We start from the raw sequence: 17,340 nt of genomic DNA on the forward strand, positions 1-17,340 counted from the left end.
ATCTCCAAGTCCAACCCATACCCAATGGGAGGAAAATCAGATCTGCCTCGCAGTGGAGGAGTGAAAGCATGGTGGAGTAGGAAGAGCACACAGACGGGCTGTGCTGGTGCAGTCATCTTCAGAACACAGTCTGCCATGCCCACAGCAAGTGCTTACTCTGCCACTGCATGCACTACAGCGGGTTCTAATCATCTCATTCCTTGTGCTTCTTCCTTACTCTACTTAGAAGCTCCTAGAAAACAATGTCTTGTTTTGGGATATTCCGGACATTAGCCCAGCGCTTAGTACGTCATGAGTATGGCAGACCACTACCCCTCGCCCAACAGTCATTCTCCTATTTTTTCTTTAGTGGTCAAACCCCTGAATGCTAGTTGAGCACAGAGTCGCCCAGAGTGAAAATGACATTCACAGCCTTGCCTGCAGCTGCATGTGGCAAATGGGTTATCAGCAGAAATGATCCATGCAACTCCTCTGTTGAGTCCTGGAGGGAAGGATGTGTTCTCCACTACCCTTTCATCCCTCTTGTTGGCTGGAAGGGAACAAGACAGCAGGAGCTGGAGCAGCCATTCTGGGCCAGCAGAAGATGTGTGAGCAAAAAGGTAAAAGGAGACGGGGTCCCTGCTGACTGCAGGGCTGCCCTGGGCTGCCAACCTAGACTTGTACAAAAGAGAGAAATGGTCTACCACCTGTTTACAACACTAGTATTTCAGAGTTTTCCAGCTGTACATTAGACAGTATCAACAACAACAAAAAAATCAATGTTTTAATTTTACTTGATACTACTAAAAACTAACCTTTTTCAAGCAATCCACATAATTACTGTATCGCAAAGTTCCCGGGGGAAATTCATCAGACTTCATAGGGAAATTAGAAACAATAAGCTTTTCAAGAACACACTTAAGATGCTCCAGACTGTCTCCAGTAAGATTGGTGAAGAATGGAAGAAGAATTATAGCTTGACTCTGTGGAGCAATACAAACACATGAAATTGCACTGACTGTGGCTTACAGATCATACAGAATAAGTAAAATTACTGCTTTCTAAAGACTTTGCAAATAAAGCACTGTGTGGATTCAACCAATGACTTCAGAGTAACTTCTAGATCATATTAAAATCCAGCCTGAACATAATTCTGTTCCTCAACTTTGACTCTAGAGGTCAATCAGCTGACTCGTGCCATATATACAGAAATAAAGAAGGCACTGGGCTGATTCTGTGTGTGTTCTCTCCTTCTAAAAATAAAGACCCTAGAGGAAATGTATGGACAGGTTTCGTGTGGAAAGAACATCTTAAATAACCTGTGGGATAATTTACAACTACCCATTACAAAACTACCTCAGAACTTTACACTGAGCTTAACAGGAAGGAATTAGGTATTGATCTCTATCTTCCTTGAATGGCTGGTAAATTCCAAGACTCTCTCATATGAAGAAATAGGAAACTTGATTAATCACACAGAGCAGAAAATTCCAAAGAATTATCCTCTTGATCCCTTTCATTAAGAAAGATCCCTTTCATTAGGCCACATTTTAAAAGAGCTTAAAATCTAATATATCTAATATATATAACAGTATAGAGAACTTGAAGATTAGCCACCTTAAAATTACAATATTTATTAAAGTCTTAACTCTAGAAATCACTAAGAGATTTTATATTATTTTTAATAGAAAAATGATTGAGCTATAGATTGAAGTTACTATAACGATTCCAAAAAGCCAATTTAAATCATATATGTGCAAAGACAAACGTCAGTTCTACCAAGTATGAATATCTCATGGCTATACTTTAAAAGAAATGCTCTCATCCCTTGGAGAAATATTCTGAAGCTTGTGCAGATCCCATCACTTGAAGCCTGGGATTTGCATCGGGTGGTGATGAGATTTGGACTTGGTGAGTTGGAGTGACTGTACAGTTGAAACAAATATGCCCACACGCTGAGGGTTGTCAAGACAGGGTAATAAGTACATGGGGTTAGTATGCTAGCCTATTTTTGTACGTATTTGAAATTTTCCATAATAAAATTTTTAAAAATCACAAATATGCAAAAATATAAAAATGGGAAAGAGAGAATGTTCTAAAAAAAAAATCTTTAAAAATTATTTACCTTTAAGTGTAGTCCCAACTTTGAATCGGCAAGTAAGCTAACATAGGTCGTAAAGACTTCAGGGAAGGAGCTGTGATTTGTATGACAAGATACAGATGAATCAATCTAAATGAGGGAAAATAAAAACGTGACCAATCTCTATATTATGTCTCTACTTCCTTTAACAAATTTTTCAAAATTTTAAATTTCAAAAATGAACTGCGAATTTGTTCTTGGGCTTCAACAATATTTCAACGATCTTGTTCTGAAACATTATACTACTATCTTGTAAGACAATGCATGTAAAGGCACATTAAACAGAGAAGGTACAAGAAACGATAAGAATAACAAATGATGTAAAATAATGAAAAAGTAAAAAACGTAAGGTAATCAGCAATCATCCTGTCAAAATATTTTTTGTTTATCAAACCAATGAGCTTTTGAAGCAACTTCCAACAAATTTTTAAAGATACAAGTTACAGAGTTCAAAACAACAATCATACTCTTCTTAGGTTTCTCAAAATACCTGTAAAATTTTTGACAGCAAGGCCAGCACTGCCATTTTACTCTCGGGAGCAGAATCCCTGGCCCACCATGAGTCACACTTCCTCCAGTTCTGCAGAATTGTAGTCGCAAGTTCCAGTCCTTGGTTTTTCTGACTGGCTCGATCCCTGAAGCTCTGATCTAGCATACCATTCAAAATGGCACTCACCTGAAACAAATTTGTGGTGACTGAAGAAAAATTCTTAACATTGAGGATGGAAATAAAATTTCCTTTCATTTCATAGCTATTCTTGGAAAATAAAGATGCTATTTCTATCAAAGATGTTTATCTACTTCAAAACTTGCCAACTTTGAAAACAGCACTTGACACATAAATTTTCCCATAGAAAGCACAGGATAGCCTCATTTATGTCAACGTGCCCATCTGGCTGCTCCTGGTTTTCTGAGTCTAAGGCATTTTCAGTGGAACTCCACTTGGAAGAATTAGCTCTCTATGTCATCGCCATCTTTGCCACCACTGTGCACACATGTGTGCATGCACACACTCACAGCACATGTGCTATTTCTTGTCCCACCACCACCTTTCCAACAGAGTGACATCATAGTTTTGGTTAGATTAACATTCAATATTCCTGTCATTTTGACAATGTAAACACTTTTTACAAATGCTCGAAGTAGTATACTACCAATACTTTTCCTTTCTTGCACATTCTGTTCACCCTGAAGTTAATCCTCACGTGCTTTCAGTGGTCATCATTGATTCATCATCAAACTCTCCCAAATTAAGCTGCTTCATGCCATCTAAGCCCATCAGTAAGTTGTCTGCTCCACCTTTGTGGAACCCCAGCTCCTGCTCTGCAATGCCAGTGCCAGCTCCCCTGCATTGAGCCGATTTCTTGCATCCAACATCCTCCTCTTTCTTGGCTCACTGTCCTATTACTACCCACCCAGTAGCTTTGGGACAAGAGAAGTGCAGGAGATACATTCCTTTGGGATCTGGCATATCTGAAACATGGGCATTCTACTCTCAGACATAACTACAAATCCAGCTAGATTCGGAACTCCAGGCTGCAGATTCCTTCCATGAATTGTAGAGGAAATGTGACTCACAGTCCTGCAATGTCCACACTGCTATTGAGAAGACAAATGTCAATCCATTTCTTGATCCTTTTACATACAACTGGTTTTTCTCCTGTGGAAATTTTTCAGGATCTTTTCTCATGGTGAAAACCACAGGGGTCTAAATTCTCAAGAAATGAGTTCCACATGGAGCCATCTCCACACACTGTGCTGGCCACTCCACTGCCCTTTTACATCTGAAACTCAAGGCCTTCGTTCTGGGGGTCCTCCTGAGCTGTGTCCTCAGTGAAGGCCTCTCCTGGCCCTGCCCTGCAGAGCTGAGGTCCTGTCACCCAACCTTGTGCTCAGACCGCAAGGTTCCTCACTGTTCCTCTCCCACTTTGTCTTTTCTCTCTACTCTCTGTGAGAGTTCCTCAATTCTATCTTCCAAACCTATTTCATTTTTAACTTCTCATGCCTATGCTTAATTCCCAAGAGTTCTTTTTTGTTCTCTGACGCTCTTTTTCTGTAGCAACTCATGTTTCATGGATACAGTACCTTCACTCACTCTGAGGTTTTCTTTTTACATTTTCATCTCACTGAATGGTCTCTGCCACAAGTTGCTTTCCTCATGACTTCCCTTTTGGAATCCCTTTCCTCAGGTGCTAGGCCGCTGGCTGGAAGTGCTGTGCAGCGGGCAGGGCTCACTGACTGTGAGGATCGCTCTGCACTGACTGGGCTGGCAGCAATGACAGCACCTTCATTTTCTCTTAGGCCTGTCTGAATGTTCTGATGTCTTCCTGAAGGTATACACAGAGCTGACAGTACTCCAGGAGCCAGACTGGAAGAAAAGACTAAGAGCCTCAAAGTCTAGAATTTAGGAAGGCTTTACCTTAGTTTCCCTGTTTTCATGAAAGTATCCCTACACTGGACGATGCCTAGTGCCCCTGGTCCAGAGATACCTCTCCTCGCCAGAGAACCACCACCTCCAGCCTTCTCCTCAAGTGGGAGAGCAGGTGCCCTGGCAGGGGAGGGTTGACTTTCACCCAGTCCTCCTCTGCCAGCCTCCCCTCCACATCCTGCTGGGTCTCAGTATGATGCGCTGCCCATCTTCCTACCACTGGGGCACGGTGGCTCTCTTGGACTCTGGTCTGTCACACATGTCCTTGTGCTTTATAGTCTGTCACTCCTGAAGTTTGTTTTTCTTTTTCCTGTTTCTTTAAGGACTTTAAGATTGTGTTCTTATTTTTAACCCCATTCTATCATCTTAGAGGGAGTTGGAGAAGGAGTACTGGTAAACGCATATGTTTTTATCTGTAATTTTCACCAGAGGTCTCAATACCTGAAAGTTCAAAATGTTAAATGTCCTGAGTGTTGTGGGTCTACTACAATGTTATTTCTAACTTTAAGAAATACAAATTCCTAGTGCAATCTACCAAAAATACTCCCTACAATAAAAAAGCACTGCTTGGAATAAAAGCTCAACTTAGGAAATTTTGCACTCTCCCTTAAAATGGTCATACCAACTGTTAACAGTTTCTGACTGTCTACAGAGCAGGTTAAATTTCAGAATCCCGTAAGTTTAATAAACCAAAGTCAACTATGTATATTAAATACCAGTCTCCAAAGACTCAATGTGAGGGGACAAAGGGGGATAGAGCAGGAATGTGCAGGAGATGATGGCTCAGCATGGAGACTGTGAAAGAGCCCAAGTACAGAAAGGGTTCTGGGAATGTGGGGACCAGCGCCTGGCAGGTGGAAAATTAAGACAACTCTGAGCCTCGGGAAAGGTTTACAAGTGCCAATGGTACATCGTGGCAAAAGTCAATATCCTCTGTAGTTGTGCCTTTTAGTATTAGGCCTAGAGATTTGGGGGGCATAAAAGAATGGAAAAAATAATCGTTTCAAAGTTTGTTTTGTTTTTAAATATTAGCAAGAGGTTTTAACCTTCCAGGAAGAAATCTTGTTTTGTTTTAATAAAATATTACAGAAAAGTGACAATCCTTTTACAAACATTACTTTAACTTGAAACATTAACTTGAAGGAAAACTTCATTACCATTTTGGGATTATCCACTGATGATTTCATGAGCTCCAATACAGCAAGATCTAGATTTTTCAACAACTCTGTGTTGATCGTTTCTGAGAACAAGCTGTAGAAATACTCCCCATGGGTGAAGCTGATGATGCTTCTCTGTGAGCTGCCCAAAGATGGCACAGACAACACTGCTGTGTTCAGGAGAAGACTCACGAGGTGCTCACACTGTGAGGAAGGAAGCAGAAGGGACATGGCAGGGCACATCTTCACATGCTACAGAAAGACCCTTGGGTGGCGGATAACTTTGAAATCAGAAAATCACACAGAAGGGTCTAAAGAGAGCCTGTCAGGCAGAGCCTGGGTTCTAGTTTAAGTTGTAAACATTTCAATTAGCCTCCATTTTCTAGGTTTCCTTTTGGGAAAGAAAATATTCTCTGACTGATGTTTCTTTCAAATTTCCAGAAGATCTTGTTGTTGCTTTGAGGGTAGATTCTAGCAAGTGCAGATATTTTTAGACAATTTAAATGTGTGATTGTCTACATTAAGTGGACAAGCAGACAAAGAAGAGGTTTCTGCTAGGGAAGAAGGGAAGACCGTACAGAGTGCCTGCGCAGGACTGGCTGCAGAGCTCGGCAGCAAGGGGGCTATATGAGGCCAGCCTTGACAGTCCCCTTAATGTGCAGGGATCAAAAACAAAGCAAAACAACAGGCCATGAACACATTTTTCTGTGGTGTCTCTGGGATTATCCTCCAGGGCCCTCCCATGTCATCCACCCAAAGAACCAGAAGGACAGGGGAAGAGGCCATGTGTCAAGACAGGTCAGCTTGAAGGCCACAAAATGTTCTCTGCTTAGAGTCCTTCTAAAGACAAAAACCTCAATTTAAAAAGAATGTTGATATTTTATATAAAAAAAAAGTGTTAAGAAAACAGTCTTTTAGAAATCAGTCAGCGCATGTAAATCAATTACATACTTATCCAGCTAAGACCTTACCCAACTAAATTCCAGTTTCTATAGACACAATGGAAGTGTCTCTATATTTCTGTCTCTATATTTCTATTTCTGTCCATATATTTCCATCATTAGGAAAATGCAGCATGTAGATGTTTTTCCTACCAGTACTCCAAAAGCAAAGGCCAACTCCAGAAGTCCACTGGCCAGTTGCTTACAACTAGGGTCTAGAGAAGGCAGACACTGTCGCTCATCTCGAGGTGCGATGCCTTTATAAACGAGGGAAAGAAGTTTTGTGCCAATAGAATGATGCAGATCTGTAGACTAAAACAAAGTCAACACTGAAATGCATAGCAAAGGATATTTTATAAAAAAACACAATTTCACTCCTCTCAATTAAAAACTCCATGTTAGGGCCGACCCCGTGGCTCACTCAGGAGAGTGCAGTGCTGGGAGCACAGTGGCGCTCCCACCACGGGTTCGTATCCTATATAGGCATGGCCGGTGCGCTCACTGGCTGAGCGCGGTGTGGGCGACACCAAGCCAAGGGTTATGATCCCCTTACCGGTCACAAAAAAAGAAAAAAAAAAAAAAAAAAAAAAAACACCTATGTTAGCTAACTCTGAAAACTGCTGTCCAATTTTCAGGAAAATTTTAACTAACTTTGCTTTCTATGCTGTATTTTTCATTTATGCTGCCTCATCACAAAGGCACAACAGCAATTAGTTCCTAATGTTTTTCAGAAGGCTGCTCTGGAAATATTCAAATGCCCTTTATTTTACTTTCATCTATAAATTTTTATATTTACTTTCATATCTGTATTCCAGATAATACCTATATATCTAGAGCAAATATTTCTGTAATTCCCATTTCAGCATGCTCAGTACATAAAGGATATCTAATAAAGAACATAAATAAGTAGATAAATTAGCATAATAAAGCTACTAGAAATATAAAAACAACTTGGTCATGCTTACCTCAGATGGAACTATTACATGCAAAGCATCAGCTCTGTGAAGCTGTCTGCACACTGACAGGATGGAAGCCAGCCTGGGCTTGATCACTTGAGCATCAGGGCCATACAAGTCAGCAGCACAAAGCTCCTCAATGCTGGCCACATGGGAAACATAAAAAGAAAACTAGGTGAATTCTGATCTTGTTAAATTATCAGGGTACATTGAAAAATGTGTGCATTGTTATTTACTTAATACTTGGCACTCAAATTCATTAACATGGTCCTGGGAACAAATACAGGCACTAATCTAGCTGTGGAAGTCAAGGAGGGAGATGACCACATCTGAAGCTTGCTTGTCCCAGGCACAGGTAAGGCACCTGCTAAATACCTGACTTCCAGACAGCTAGTGACATCATATGCACCAAACACCCCACTGATGGGATCCTTCCTAGAGAAAGTGAGAGCTATGGCAGCCACACAGGGAGCCGCCAGGAGCACTGCAATGTGCTGGACCTTAAGGACCCCAACAATGCAACAACCCAAGTGCCCACCTCTGCACTCTTATTGTTTCCTTCAGGTAAGTCTCGAGAAGGTCTCTACACGGGGACTTCTTCATTGCTTTCACCAGGTTGACACAAACACTAGGAAGATGATCCATAACCTGGACATCACCAATGTCAAAACCTATGCTCACGGGCTCACACAGCGTTTGCACTAAGAGTTTCACAAGGTTTGTGTTACACAAATCCTTTTCCAGGAGCTGTAAAACAAGTTTGGAAAAAATAAAATAAAACACTTCTACCAGCCTGCATTTATATTTTCACCAGAGTATAAGGTCCATGAGGTTGCAGATTTTTGCCTGACTAGGGCAAGGGTTGGCAAACTTTTTCTGTAAAGAGTTGTACAGTAAACACTTTAGGCTTTGTGGGCTATACAGCCTCTGCTGCAACTCCTTAACCCATCAGAGCGTGAAAGCAGCCATGGACAGCAGGTGGACAGATGAGCATGGCCGTGTTCCAATAAAACTTATTTACAAGAGCAGGCGGCAGGTGGGGTTCTGCCCGTGGACCACAGCCTTCCAGCCCCTGCTTTTGGACACAGCTGCATCCCCAGGGCCTGGAACATAGCCTGGCATACAGCATGCATTTAGGGTATATTCACTGGATTGACTGACTGGAGTTTGTGTATATAATAAGTCTCACAGATACATTTACAAATATTTGCTAATGTGTGGTTCCTAAGGCATATTTCTGATTACAGTATATAATGCCGCACCCAATAACACATTTAGAAAAACTATTTTGTATTTTGTTCACACAATGAAGGACATACAAAATTGTATTATTTTCAAGAACAGACTGTACATCATGGTGACTAGTTAATAACAATGTAATGTATGGTTAAAATTGCTAAGAGAGATTTTAAATGTTCTTGCCACAAAAAAAGTCACATATGTGAAGTAATAGATGCATTAATTAGCTTGATTTAGCCATTCCACAATGCATACATAAATCAAAACATAATGTTGTACACCGCAAATATATACGATTTTTATTTGTCAACTAAAATAAATAAATTAAATAACTCTTCTGGAAATATAAAGTTCTAGAAAAGCCAAAATGACTTCTAACAGAAACTTTTAAAGCATTTTTCCAGTACCAAGTACTGACCTCAAAGTAACAGAGCAGCAGAACAGACCCTACCTTCCACCCTTCTGGGGAGGTGTTGAGCAGAGTTGTGCTAAATTCCATAATCCTGACAATGATTGTGCATTTGCTGTAGTTATACCCTTCTTCCTCTTGTGGGCTGGGTCTGCTACTTGCTGCCCCAGTGCCAAAGCACTTTTCTGCTGCTGTAATATCATGCATCGCAATGCTTTCTAAAAAGAAAGCCACTGCTTTCAAAAGTGAAGACTGTGCTGGAGTACCTGGAAATAATTATATTAAAATATTAATATATGCTTCCTATTAACTCCATTAAGATTAACAAAAAATTCCTTTTTTAAGTTGAGGTACAATACACTTTTAGTCAAAATTCAAAGTTTTTCAAAAGAAAAACAGTTTGATAAAAGCTGAATAGAGTGGCTGTTATTTCTTCTCATTTCAAAATTTCAAAATTAATTCAACCCAAATTAACTTAGACTCATACAATACAAATTAATATGAACAATTTAAAGGGCAATTTAGCAATTCACACCAAAAGCTTTATTTATTTTTTTAAACAAAATTTGCAAGCCTTATCTAAACTGACTAAAAAAAAAGAGAGAAGACCAAAATTACTAAAATCAGAAATAAAGCAGTGGCATTATTACATTATCATCATTACTGGTTTAATGGTGTTAATGTTTAGTTTCTTTCTCTTTCTCATTTGCAGTGGTAATATTTAGTTTCTTTCTCTTTCTCGTTTGCTTTTATGTCCTACCAGTAGTTTTGTTCTTTCTTATGTAGTCATGATAGTGGTTACTATTTTGTGGATTCCAGATGCAGGACTTCTTTAAAGATTTCTTGTAAGGCTGGTCATGTGGTGGTGAATTCCTGTAGTTTTTGTTTGTCTGGGAAATGCATTATTTTTCCCTCATTTCTGAAGGATAGTCTTGCTGATAGTATTCCTGGCTGGAAGTTTTTTTCTTTTAGTATTTTGAATATGTTATCCCATTTTCTTCTGGCCTGAAGAGTTTCAGTTGAGAAGTCTGTCGTTAGTGTGATAGGGGCTCCCTTATAGGTGAATTGACACTTTTATCTTGTTTCTTTTAAGATTCTCTCTTTGTCTCTGAGCTTTGCCAGTTTGACTGTAATGTGTCTTGGAGAGGATCTTTTGGGGTTGAATCTGTTTGGGGATCTTTGAGCCTTCTGGATCTGAAAGTCCATGTCTCTCCCTATACCTGAGAAATTTTCTGTTATTATTTCACTGGATAGATTTTCCATGCCTTTTCTTTTCTCCTCCCCTTCAGGAACACCCATGATTCAAATGTTTGTGCACGTTAAGGTTGTCAGCTAGCTCTCTTAGATTTTCATTCATTGAAACTATTTTTTCCTTATTTTTGTCTATCTGGGTTAGTTTGAAAAGACTATGTTCAAAATCAGATATTCTTTCATCTGCTTGTTCTAGCCTACTGCTTAAGCTATTGGTTGTGTTTATTTCATTGAGTGAAACTTTCAGTTCTATGAGTTTAGCTACATTCTTTTTTAAGCTATTAATCTCTTTGCAAATTTCCTCCCGAGTATCCGGAATTTTTTTTTTTTCTTGTTTTATTATGTTGTTTAACTGAGTCTTCTTATATCTCAGTGATTTTCCTGAAAATTGTTGCTCGGAAATCCTTTCCAGGCATTCTAAGGGTTTCCTGCGCTATAGGATCTGGTATTTGAAAATTACTGTAGTCTTTTGGTGGTGTCATATTTTTGAGGGTTTTCATATTTCTAGTATGTCTATGGTGATGTCTGGTCATCTGGTAGAGCAGTTATTTCTTCTATTACTCTGGAATGGGCTTCAAGAAGAGAGATATCCTCTTCTTTTTCCGGTCTCTGCTAGGGACTCTTCTTGTGTCAACATAGTCAAGTGTCTGATGGGACACCTGCATGGTGACTGTGGCTACTGCTGTGGCACTGAGCCACTTTTGCGGCAGCCATGGCTGTGGCAGTGGCTGTGGTGGGCCACTTGCACAGAAGTGCATGGTCCTTGCCTGTTTCTGGGTGGGGGATGCTGCCCTCGGTTCCTGCCTAGGACCCCAGGCATGCTCTGTTCTTGCCTGCTTCCGGGAAGAGGGGGCTGCCCTCAGCTCCTGCCTAGGACCCCTGGCATGCTTTCTTGCCTGCTTCTGGGCAGAGAGGGATGCCCTTGGCTCCTGCCTAGGACCCTGGGCATGCTCTCTTCCATACCAAAAGCTTTAAAAAATATGCATTCCAATTTCTATCAAATGTGAAAAAACTCAATATGCTTTGATCCAGCACTGAAAATTTAACCTGGTACATCTACACAATGGAATACTACTCAGCTATAAAAACGAATGAAATACTGCCATTTGCAACAACATGGATGGACCTCGAGAGAATTATATTAAGTGAAACAAGTCAGGCACAGAAAGAGAAATACCACATGTTCTCACTTATTGGTGGGAGCTAAAAATTAATATATAAATTCACACACACACATACACACATACACACACAAACCGGGGGGGGGGGGAAGAAGATATAACAACCACAATTATTTGAAGTTGATACAACAAACAAACAGAAAGGACATGGTTGGGGGGGAGGGGGGAGGGAGAAGGGAGGGAGGTTTTGGTGATGGGGAGCATTAATCAGCTACAATGTATATCGACAAAATAAAATTTAAAAATAAAAAAAATAAAAAAATAAAATAAAATAAAATAAAAAAAAAAAAAAAAAAGAAAATTTAACCTAATGAAATAATGGCAGGATTGCAAAGATACATTTGTAAGAATGTAAGAATGAAAACACTGAAACCACCTAAATGTCATTCAAAGGGGTAATACAGAGGCAAATCGTGGTGTGTTCCGGCAAGCATGGATGGCCTGCCATTTCATGGGATCAATTTTCATATCAACTCCCAAATGGGCTTTCTCATAAATCCCATCTGTGTGAAAACTCAGGTGGGCTGGTTCTCCTTTCCCTTCTCTGCCCATGCTCCATGGCCCTTCTTCCACTTCACAAAAGACAGACACAAGTTCATCTCTCCCCAATCTTTCTGTAGTTTATTACCCCAGTGTGTAAAGACCTTCAGAGTCCCAGACAAAAGGACAATTTAAAATATTGGTATACACGTTGAAAGAGTGAAAAAAGGTAATGACTGAGTAAGAAATCCTTTTAGAAATCTGAGGGTTTCCAATTCTTTGTTTTCAACAAAACTTAAGGAGAGTTAATCAAATCATCAACTGACAGATCACTAGAAATAATTCTGATGGCAGATTACTATGTATTCAAAGAACTGAGAGACCACATATTAAGAATTACACTCCCAAACACTAAATACCCTTGAATCCAACAGACCAGACCATAAGACACATTCCAGCCACAGCTATGTTAAATGTTGGAAAACGTAAATTTTAGAATTAATCAAATATGACACTGATTTATGTTAAGTTTTTTTTAGAACTAAATTCTATACAAACAAAAATAGAATTCTAACTGTATAATTTTACTTCTTATACTTATAGGCAATAATTAAAATTTTTATGTTGTGGTCATAATAAATGTAATGTGCCCCAATAACAAATGTAATAACAACTCAACACAAAAAAGAATCTTTAAATACAGACATTTTTGTTACAAAGACATAGATGTGGTTATAAGTAAAATCTTAACCATAAAAACTTAATACTTTAGTATAAAATAATGTGGGGGTATGAAATGGGAATATAATTTAGTGGCTGCAAAATTTCCAATTAAAAAACTATATTTCAAAGGTGACAACATTGGATATAAAATTGCCACAGTGTTTAGGGTCCATTTATACATTTTTTTCAAGTAGTGTTAACAGTTTTCTTTTAAAATATCCACATTTACAACACAATAGAAACTACAGCTAGAAGAAGAATAGGCTGCCATCTCCTTCTTCCCAACACAGGCTAAGAAGTACACAAAGCATTCCACCTTACGTTCATTCTGTCTTCGGAAAACAACACCATGCTATGATAAAAAAGCCAAAGGACTGTGAAGATGTAAGAAAAATAAAGACACTCTACACAGAAACTTGAATAAGATCACACAACCTCTTGTCAGAAAAAACTCTTTTAATGTGCTACACACAAACGAAAACCTCCAGAGGTTACTGTATAGAAGGGTCAGCCAGGGCCTGTGAATAGGGCACAAAGGAAGAAGAGGCTCTGGACAGGAGTGTGCAGCCTCAGTTTTGCCACCTGTATCACACCCCTCACTGTGAGACTAGAGAGTTCAGATAACGCTCTTCACACAGTGCTGAATGAATGGTGTGTGGCGTCATCGCTGCTGTTATTTCAACACCCAGAACAACTCCATGCAGTTCAGGCAACACTAGCTTAGGAGTAAGTTTTACATACCCAGGACCTCGAGCATGTCCAAAGTCTTCTCTGCGATGAATGTATTATAGCACTCCAGGGCAGCCAGGAGCAGGTCCAGCCACTGCAGGGCTGCCCGCAGGCTGAATGGCCCTGGCAGATGGAGAAGGGTTGGCTGAGCAAGGATGCCTGAGGGCCGATCACTGCCACCACCACCCTCAAACGCGTTTATGAGGAAAGAAATATCCTCTTTCTCAATTATCTCTTTCAGCCATAAAGAAGGGGATTTGTTGCCTTAAAAAGAAACATGATTAAAACACACAAATAACTCCCATATAATTAAATTTCCTTAATCTTTGTGCTTAATTAAAATTTCAAAATGATATGGGAAAATCTTTTTTTGTTTTATTATAGTACTCATAAATTGTTTCACTATAATTACTGTCGAGGAGGTATTTCCACCAAAGCCACTTGCTTCAGTTACCTTAAACATTATAAAAATAGTTGGAAACCATTTGGAATAGCTATAAGCTAATACCCTTTCCCCTGCCTTTTTCCTTAAAAATGATCATTTCTCTTTTTAAGGGACTGTGACTTTTGGTTCCAATACTGGCTGTGCTGCATCCCAGCTGTGGGGACCTGACCTGCGTCTCAGTTTTCTCATCCATAAATGAGAACAATAATAATATCTACCCTTTTGGGTAGTTATAAAGATTAAATGAATTAAGGTAGTTAATATTTGAACATGTGCTTAGAATAGCATCTACCACACAGTAAGCCCAGTGTTTGTTAAATAAGAAAGGCAAATGATTTGCTTTTTAAAACATGTTTTCTTTGAGATATTAAATTAAATCCATGGCTCAAAAAAGGTGGAATCATTCTTACTGTAGTGAAGTTAGGGAAGAATCCAAGACAGTAATGTATGTCTGAATACACGTGTTAAGAAGGGGACAGTTTATGTATTAAGAGTAGGAAACATTCCATTACTTATGACTAAGAAGAGACAAAAAAAAAAAAACTATAATAATGAGTGAAAAACAGTAAAACATTTAAATGCTTCATCAAGTGCTAGCAAGAGTGACAGAGAGAACATATAGAAAGAAAGGACAGAGAAAGGCAGACAAAGAGTGAGCCAGACACGGGAAGGTCAGTGGAAGTGACGGCCTGAGACCCAGGCCTGGAGCCTCCAGCCGCCCTGCAGCCTCCTTGGCCTCCTCCAGCTATCACGCTGCCATCTGCTCCTGGGCCTGGGCCACTCTGGCCTCCATGCAGCACATCCACTCTCACCTTGAGCCTCAGCACTCAGAAGCCACTGGGGAGCTGCCCCTCTCTGATGGCTTGTGCCTATTTTTACATACTACTGACCTGGGCATTCACACAACCAGCACCCCCAGTGCACAGTGACCTACAGATGCCTAACAGTGTCCCTTAAAATCCACTGGGGGAAAGGATGCTGGAGAAAGAGAAAGGCAGATGCACTCTGGGAGGCCACAGAGGTGAGTCAAGGAAAGCTGATTAATTTTATACAAGTTACATGTTGAAAGAAGGGCAGGGCTCACCTACTACCTGGCATCCTTTGTTTGACAACAACAATTCTGAGCAGTAGGGCCTTATTTATTTAGTTAGGTCCCTATTATAGGCAACTCAGAAGAGAAGAGCCATAGAAATATCTGGGATCAGTAAAGCTGGCATCACTAGAAACCATGTGTGCTGTAGGAGAGTCAGAGAAGGAGGGATCTGCCAATAAGTAGTTCTACCCACATAATATATGGGCCTCAGTTTCCTTTAAAAATAAGGAAAATATGCTGCCCCTCCTCCAACTACTCCCAGCCGCTCTTCATTGACTGACTTTACAAGGTTTTTGTGAGAATAACTTAATGTATTAAAAAACTGTTAACTAAAAGCAGTAAGCAAACTTAAAATACAAATAATGGTTTTTAAGCAATTATCTAAATTAAAAACATTTCCATTATATATGTAAAATGATAGCATAGTAAATATATACTATAGTACATATATTACATATATAAAACATAGTATGAGTGCAATTATATTTTATATACTGCATAATATGTAATATACAAAATATATGGTATATAACATTGTAATATATCCTATAGTATATCGAAATTTTGAATCCTTCTAAGTTTTAGAAGCCTAGAAGCACTTGAATTTTTTCCTCTTATTCCATGAGGAAAAAACCCAGACAGTAGACCCCACCCCTTTTGCACTGTGTTCTGCGCCTCTCCCAGCAGAGGCATGGGCCGTGCACAGCATGTCTTAGCTCTGTACTGTGCAGAGAGCACATGAGCGGGCCTAGCTCTGTCCTGGAGCATGGCTTCCCCACTTAAAAGCTACCAAACCTGGGTTTGGATTTAAGGGAGAAAACAGAATAATACATTTATTCCTGAAAAATGCAGGAGTTACATTAAGCTCAAGAGTATGGCTTAGTTAAGTTTAATGGGTTAGTGAATAATTACTGAAAAGCACACGTTCAGTGCTTTCCTTTACTGTCACAATGATAGGATTCTGGCAATTTCTTATTATTACAAGTTTAAACAGAACTGCATTATTTCATTAACTGCTAATACTTTGAATCTTAATTGAATATCATGTTCATTGTAATGGTCACCCAACTCTTCTTTATTTCTTTCATATGGAATAGAAAAGCAAACATGTAGTGAAATAAAAAAGATAATGGGAAATTCTAAATTTACTTCTTCTGTATCATCTGACTAACATCAAAATAGTATTTTTTCTTTCTTTCTATAAATGAGAAATGCAGTCAACTTATCATCTGGCATACAAATCTGAAACAATTATTGAATATACTTATTTTTTGTATTCATTAGAACCATATATCATTTGTAACATTAGTTTAAATAATGAAAAGATCACATCTTAAGTAAGTCCACACCTCCAAAGCAAAATGCATCATTTTACTGGATGTAAGAATCACCATACCTGGCAATAAAGGAACAAATTTATAAAAGAGTTCTATGGATTTGTGTCGACATTCTGTCTGGGGCCTCCCACAATGGGCTAAAAGCCACTTAACCAGGTCCAATAAACACAACGATGCCGAAGGTGGAAATCCTCTACACAAAGAAAACACTGTCATTAATACTCTCTCCAACATGAAATGTTTAGCTATCCAAGAGTCTAGAAATCATAAACTCAATTTTACTTTACTGACACATGTAAAAACCTCAGTAAGAGGCATTTGACTTATTTTTAATGTATTATCATTAGAATGCAATCGAAAAAACCACAGATGGGCCCTAAACGCTGCTAGCCTTCATTTTCAATTTCTTTTTTTATCTTGGGAAAAATTTTAAAGCATTTCCTAAAAAAACAGCACCAAGTGTATTCATGTTTCCTTTTCAATGTACCTTAAAATGAAAGAGAGTTTATGATCTAAAGTAGCACTTCTCAAAGTGTGGACCAGATGCAGGAGTTGTGAACTTGTTATAAATACAAATTCTCTGGTCCCAGACCTACGGACAGAAATTCTGAGGTGGGGCTGGCTCAGCAATCCGTGTTTTAACTAGACCTCCAGGTAATTCTAATGCACGCTAAAGTTTGAGAACCAATGATCTAAAGAGATGTCATAAATTCATAGTAGAATCTGGAAGAATCAATTTTAAAACAGCAAATATTAATATCCAGTCTACATGGGACCATGCTTCGCCAGAGTGGTGGCACCGCCATGCCCCACCCTGTCTGAGAATGAGACTCACTGGAATGGAAATGAGAG

The 17,340-nt window shown here is 39.3% G+C and overlaps 1 protein-coding gene across 1 annotated transcript in view; it reads right to left on the bottom strand.

The window, feature by feature from the left end:
- PRKDC (protein kinase, DNA-activated, catalytic subunit) overlaps positions 1–17,340 on the bottom strand; it is a 174,966-nt gene that overhangs the window by 88,669 nt on the left and 68,957 nt on the right. The window contains exons 30-39 of the mRNA XM_063079108.1: positions 16,548–16,681; positions 13,626–13,877; positions 9,292–9,515; positions 8,140–8,348; positions 7,611–7,743; positions 6,799–6,957; positions 5,705–5,908; positions 2,610–2,795; positions 2,105–2,209; positions 795–962 (exon numbers count right to left, since the gene is read on the bottom strand). Of these exons, the coding sequence (XP_062935178.1) occupies positions 795–962; positions 2,105–2,209; positions 2,610–2,795; positions 5,705–5,908; positions 6,799–6,957; positions 7,611–7,743; positions 8,140–8,348; positions 9,292–9,515; positions 13,626–13,877; positions 16,548–16,681 (1,774 nt within the window). The remainder of the gene's footprint in view (positions 1–794; positions 963–2,104; positions 2,210–2,609; positions 2,796–5,704; positions 5,909–6,798; positions 6,958–7,610; positions 7,744–8,139; positions 8,349–9,291; positions 9,516–13,625; positions 13,878–16,547; positions 16,682–17,340) is intronic.

Source organism: Cynocephalus volans, chromosome 15 (genome assembly GCF_027409185.1).
Source record: "Cynocephalus volans isolate mCynVol1 chromosome 15, mCynVol1.pri, whole genome shotgun sequence".
Classification (NCBI taxonomy): Eukaryota; Metazoa; Chordata; class Mammalia; order Dermoptera; family Cynocephalidae; genus Cynocephalus; species Cynocephalus volans.